The following is a 6,020-nucleotide window of genomic DNA, read 5'->3' on the forward strand; positions in this document are numbered from 1 at the left end:
CCATGGGCCGAATCATATCCTATCTTAGTAAAATTAGCCTTTCCTTGGTTTGCAACATTTATTCCTGCCTGTCCTTATCCTTTTCTGTAACTATCCCAAATCTAACTGAGTTATGATTATTTTCTCTAAAATGACCCCCTACTGATACATCTTCCACCTACCTGAGCTCATTTCTGAATATTAGGTCCAGAACTGGGGCCATTGTTGGCCTTTCTACACACTGGCTAAAAAAATTGGCCTTGAAGCAATTTAAGAATTTTGTTTCCTCTCTACGTCACACACTAAAACTATCCCAGTTAATTTTTGGATTGTTAAAATCCCTATTACTGCCTTATTATTCTTATATTTTTATGAAATTTGATTGCATATTTGATCCTCCATCTCTTGCTGACCGCTTGAGGGTTTATAGTACACACCCAGCAACATGTTACCCTTTTATTTATTTCTTAATACTCTTATGGCTTCATTTGATGATCCTACCGTGACAGTATCTGTTCTCGCAGCTTTAATTGGGTCCTTGAACAACTTTGCACTATGTCCCTTTCTATCTCATCTGAATAGTCAGGAATGTTGAGCTGCCAATCCTGCCCACTTTTCAGCCAAGTCTCAGTCATAGATATGATATCACAATCCCCTGTGCCTTTCTGTGTTCTCAGCTTGTCTATCTTATTTGTCAGGCTCTTTGCATTAAAATATAATCCATTTAGCCTTGATAAACTCACTTATTTCTTATCTAACCTATGTTTCCTCTGACCTCTAGATTCATTAATGTTTTAACATCTAATTCCACTTCAGCTTCATTCCCCTCTGAGTTACTTGTCGGAATCGCACCTCACAGTAATCCAGTTTAAATCCATTCCAACAGCATTAGCAAACCTTCCAGAGAGGATGTTTGACCTGTTTTGGTTCAGATATAATGCACCCACCTTGTAGAGCTCCCACCTCTCCCAATGCCACTTTCTTTCTTACGTTATGATTCTTGTTAAAATCTACCTCTAGTCCAAGCTTTTGAACACCTGCCCAACTCTCCTCATCTGCTTCAGTGTCAGTTTTCATTTCAGTACCACTCCTGTGAAAAGCCTGGGCCATTTTATTGCATTATTGAGTGCATGGTTGTTGTAACAATAACAATAAGCCTTGTCTGTGAATTATTTCATTCAGTCCAGCAATAGTTTCACATATGGTTGTGAGTCAGTGACAGTACCAGAAACTAGGAATGTCGATATTGGTTCTGTGCTCAGTTGTACTTCTTTGAATTTACATCCAAAAGTACTCCTCTTCATATGGTTTGTACTTGGTTTACTGACATTCCTGCGAAAATTTTGCCTGTCAATGAAAAACACATCAACTACTCCTACTTATTTCACCATTTACAGTTGTTCGTTCAACACCATTTCATGTACAAATCTTCAACTTGTGAATACCTTTACCTGAGCCCTAATTCTACTTTAGAAAGCAGTACCTCCAGTAATGTGAGCTTGAACTGAATCTCATCACATGGGAGATGAGCTAGCACCTTGTCACATTGTGGAGAAATACCATAAAAGGGAACCTCTCTTTACAAATACTTGTCAAGGCGGAGTGTGACAGTGCTTGCATAACTCTAGCAGCTGTGAAATCAGCAATACTTACAAGGAATTACAAGGTAAACAAACATTCTTTAATCACACAGAAAACAGGTTATTCGCTGCCCAACACCAAGCGACCATTCACAAACTGAGAAAGAATTCAACAAGGAATGAGAAGATATTTAACTCAATGCCTACAAAAGTAGGATACATTTCTCACACGTTTGTATATTTTAATCACTGGAACTGAGGAATAGTTAAACAGCAGTAACCTATCAAATCAAGTGTACAAAACATTATTCTCAGGATGAAAAATAACAAAAGAACTCTCTATGTCCAAAGATATTCATTATTATTGGATTAGTCCAAATGGTCACATTCATATAAATAATTCTTATTTCCAAACGAAATCCATGGTTCAGATTGTTTGAGAAAAAATAATCTTTTCAAATGTCAGAGAAAGCAGGAACTGCAGATGCTGGAGAATCTGAGATAACAAGGTGAAGAGCTGGATGAACACAGCAGGCCAAGCAGCATCAGAGGAGCAGGAAGGCTGACGTTTCGGGCCTAGACCCTTCTTCAGAAATTTCAAACATCAAACATGTTGCATAATGCAACTTCATCATTTGTTTTCTGGACTCATCCCTCTGGAGGTGGAGGGATCAGTTTTCAGTTAGTCTTTGAGAAGCAACATGTCGATAGCTGAAGAGCTTGCAGGTTTCTTTGCAGCGTGCAAATTGTGGATTGTTAAACAGCACAAATGGAAGGAGGTGTGGGTGAGCTGAATTCTGGGAGCTCCTTACAATTCCTTTTGAGTTGTGGTCAGTCATTATCGTAGATGCATTCTAAATGACAAAAATGACACAGGTGAATTAATGAGAACTATTGACCCTGCAAATCTGACATAAAACAAACTGCTGCAAATGCATAAACTAGAGAGAGATTAGCTAGGTTGAGAGTTATGTAATTATAAGACAAGGCTAGTGAATTTAGTTTACTTTTCAGTAGAATAAGGGAGGTTTAGGGAAAATTTGATCGGAGTAAAATTGATAAAAGCTTTCAGGGGTTTTAATATGGCAATCAGGGAACAAAAACTATTTCCATTATTTGGTGAGTTGAAAACTCAGGACATAAATTTAAGCTGACTGTTTTCTAACATCCAGTTTTGGATGAGCTGTGATTACCTGAAGCTAAACATTAGAAAAGCTGAATGCAGATTCTTCCTCGTTCCCTAGTCACCAAATCCAGTTCCCTCCTCAGACGCTATCTCAGGTTGAAGGAAAGCTGTGTGCCACATTGTTGTCCCGGTTTATCCCAAGTTGAGCATATTTCATCCTTGTCTCTAAGTGGTTTCACTCCTTCTTTCTCAGACCTTATATTTTAATCTTTATGAAAGGGAGCTTGAACTTAAGAGTGAGGAAGATGTGCTATAATTATATAGGCAAGACCATAGCTGGAGTATTGTGCATAATCTCCTTACGTAAGGGTGACTTGGTGGCTCAGTGGTTAGCACAGATGCCTTACAGCGCTAGGGACCCAGTTTTGATTCCAGCCTTAGGTTTCCCCCTCGATGCACTGGTTTTCTCCCACAGTCCAAAGATGTGCAGATTAGGTGGATTGGCCATGATAAATTGCACTGTGGTGACCAAGGGGGTGGGGGTTGGATGGATTGACCATGGTGATAATGGAGATAGGGCATGAGGGAGAAGCTGGGTCTGGTGGGATGTACTTTGGAGGGTCAGTGCTGACTCAATGGGCCAAATGGCCTCTATCCATACTGTAGGAATTTTATCCTATGATTCTAAGGAAACATATACTTGTCTGGAAGTCATTGTAGTGAAGATTTACTAAATCAATTTCTGGTCTGTAAATGTACTGTGATGTGCACTTGAATAGACTTGTTGGAGTTTAGACAAATGAGAGAGGATCATTGAAATTTATAAGATTCTGAGAAGGAATCACAGAATCATGCGTTATAGAAGACACCTTTCAGCCCATCAAATCTGCACTGCCTAAGCTACACTAAATCTACACTAGTGCCACTTTTCCACCGCAAGGCCCGTATTCAAGAATGTCATAACATTTAAGTACTCATCCAATTGCTTTTTAAAGGTTGTGAGGTTACCTGCTTGACATGACAAATGATGTGAGGTTTGTTTCTTTGACAGGAGAACCATATGGGGGTCAATATTTTAAGTCGAGTGTGAAGAGTTCCTTCACTCGGGGTTACATGCATTTGAACATACAAACTTACAAATTAGGAGCAGGAATGGGCCATTCAACCCTTCTAGCCTGTTCTGACATTCAAGAAGACCATGACTGATCCGACTGTGGTCTTAACTCTGCATTCACACCGACCATCCAATTACCTTTTGCTTCCTTGTTTGTCAAGAATCTATCTACTTCTGTGTTAAAAGTAGCCATTGACCCATCCTCTACATCGGGGAAACCAAGCGGTGGCTTGGGGACCGCTTTGTGGAACACCTATGCTCGGTTCGCAACAAACAACTGCACCTCCCAGTCGCGGACCATTTCAACTCCCCCTCCCACTCCTTGGATGACATGTCCATCCTGGGCCTCCTGCAGTGCCACAATGCCATCCGAAGGTTGCAGGAACAGCATCTCATATTTCGCTTGGGAACCCTGCAATCCAATGGTATCAATGTGGACTTCACAAGCTTCAAAATCTCCCCTCCCCCGACCGCATCCCAAAACCAGCCCAGCACGTCCCCGCCTCCCTAACCTGTCCTCCCACCTATCCCCTCCTCCCACCTCAAGCCCCACCCCCATCTCCTACCTACCAGCCTCATCCCGCCTCCTTGACCTGTCCATCCTTCCTGGACTGACCTATCCCCTCCCTAACTCCCCACCTACACTCACCTTTACTGGCTCCAACCCCACCTCTTTGACCTGTCTGTCTCGTCTCCACCTACCTTCTCCTTTATCCATCTTCTATCCGCCTCCCCCTCTCTCCCTATTTATTTCAGAATCCCCTTCCCCTCCTCCATTTCTGAAGAAGGGTCTAGGCCCGAAACGTCAGCTTTCCTGCTCCTCTGATGCTGCTTGGCCTGCTGCATTCATCCAGCTCTACACCTTGTTATCATTGACCCATCCTCCATTGTTCTCAATGGGAGATAGTTTCAAAGACTCATGACCCCTGAGTGGGATGAATTTTTCCTAATCACCATTTCAAATGGGAGACCTCTTTTTTAATTTAGCCTCTCCCACAAGGGGAAACATCCTTTCAGCATACATCCCATAAAGGCCCCTCAGGATTTTTATCTTTGAATTAGGTCCCTTCTCACCCATCTAGTGGATACAGTGCTGTAAGTGTTTGGAGGACTGTAGATGGTCAGTCACTGGGTATATTCAAGGCTGAGAGAACTATACTTTTGAACTTCAAGAAAATCAAGGGATGGGGATAAGACAGGAAAGTGGAATTAAGACGAAAGATCAGCCATGATCTAATTGAATGGCAGAGCAGATGTGAGTGGCTGAATTATCTACTCCTGTTCTTACTTCTTATGTTCTTAAAAGTTTTTATTATTTTTATCCATGTTGTTTTGGTCCCCTCCAATAGTTTCCCTAACATCTCCCCCTTTGTTAATTATGTTTTTCTGTCTGTATTAATCATGTCTCTTTTCTAAATTTCTCCCACTATTATCTCTGGATCCGTGCAATCCATGCCTTTACAGACCACTTTTCATCTCAGTGACACACTTGTCCTATGTCCTATCTTTTTAATATTCCTTGGAGGAAGAACTATGATCGAATGATGGAGCAGACTCAATGGGCTGAGTGGCCTAATTCTGCTTCCATATCTTATGGTTTTATGGGCTGTACAAGAATGACACCTGGACTTCAGGGGTTGGGTTATGAAGAGAAATTATATAAATTAGGCCTGTTTTCTCTAGAATTTAGAAAGTTAGGAATCATAGAATCCTAGAATCCCTGCAGTGTGAAAGCAGGCCATTCAGCCCATTGACCATCTGAAGATCATCCCACCCAGTCCCATCCCCTACCTGATCCCTGTAAACCTGCACTTCCCATGGCCAATCCAGATTTAATTACAGGGAATTTTGGAACTAATTGATTTTTCAGCATAAACATATTGCTTGGTGATATTATTTTCTCCTTCAGACCACTTTGTACTCTGTATCAAGAAAGCAGGCAGCCCACTCTTCAGTGGCTGTTCAATAATGTGTTCAAGAGACTTGCCTGTGTTCTTTTTTTGTAATGACTGAGCTGCCAGGTCTTCACTGTCCCTTCCTCAATGCAAGAGACTGCATTTTGGGAAATTACAGATATGGTTTGAATTTTTTCAGAGATAGTAGGAGCTGCAGATGCTGGAGAATCTGAGATAACAATGTGTAGAGCTGGATGAACACAGCAGGCCAAGCAGCATCAGAGGAGCAGGAAGGCTGATGTTTTGGGCCTAGACCCTTCTTCAGA

General features: G+C 41.6%; 1 protein-coding gene across 1 annotated transcript in view; it reads right to left on the reverse strand.

Moving 5' to 3' along the window:
- Window positions 1-1,638: 1,638 nt before the first annotated feature.
- The window catches only part of LOC109917951 (FYN-binding protein 1), a 177,154-nt gene continuing 172,772 nt past the window's right edge, over window positions 1,639-6,020 (reverse strand). The window contains exon 16 of the mRNA XM_048594188.1: window positions 1,639-2,413. Within this exon, the coding sequence (XP_048450145.1) occupies window positions 2,391-2,413 (23 nt within the window). The 3' untranslated portion in view covers window positions 1,639-2,390. The remainder of the gene's footprint in view (window positions 2,414-6,020) is intronic.

This window comes from Rhincodon typus, chromosome 3 (assembly GCF_021869965.1).
Source record: "Rhincodon typus isolate 14 chromosome 3, sRhiTyp1.1, whole genome shotgun sequence".
Taxonomy (NCBI): domain Eukaryota; kingdom Metazoa; phylum Chordata; class Chondrichthyes; order Orectolobiformes; family Rhincodontidae; genus Rhincodon; species Rhincodon typus.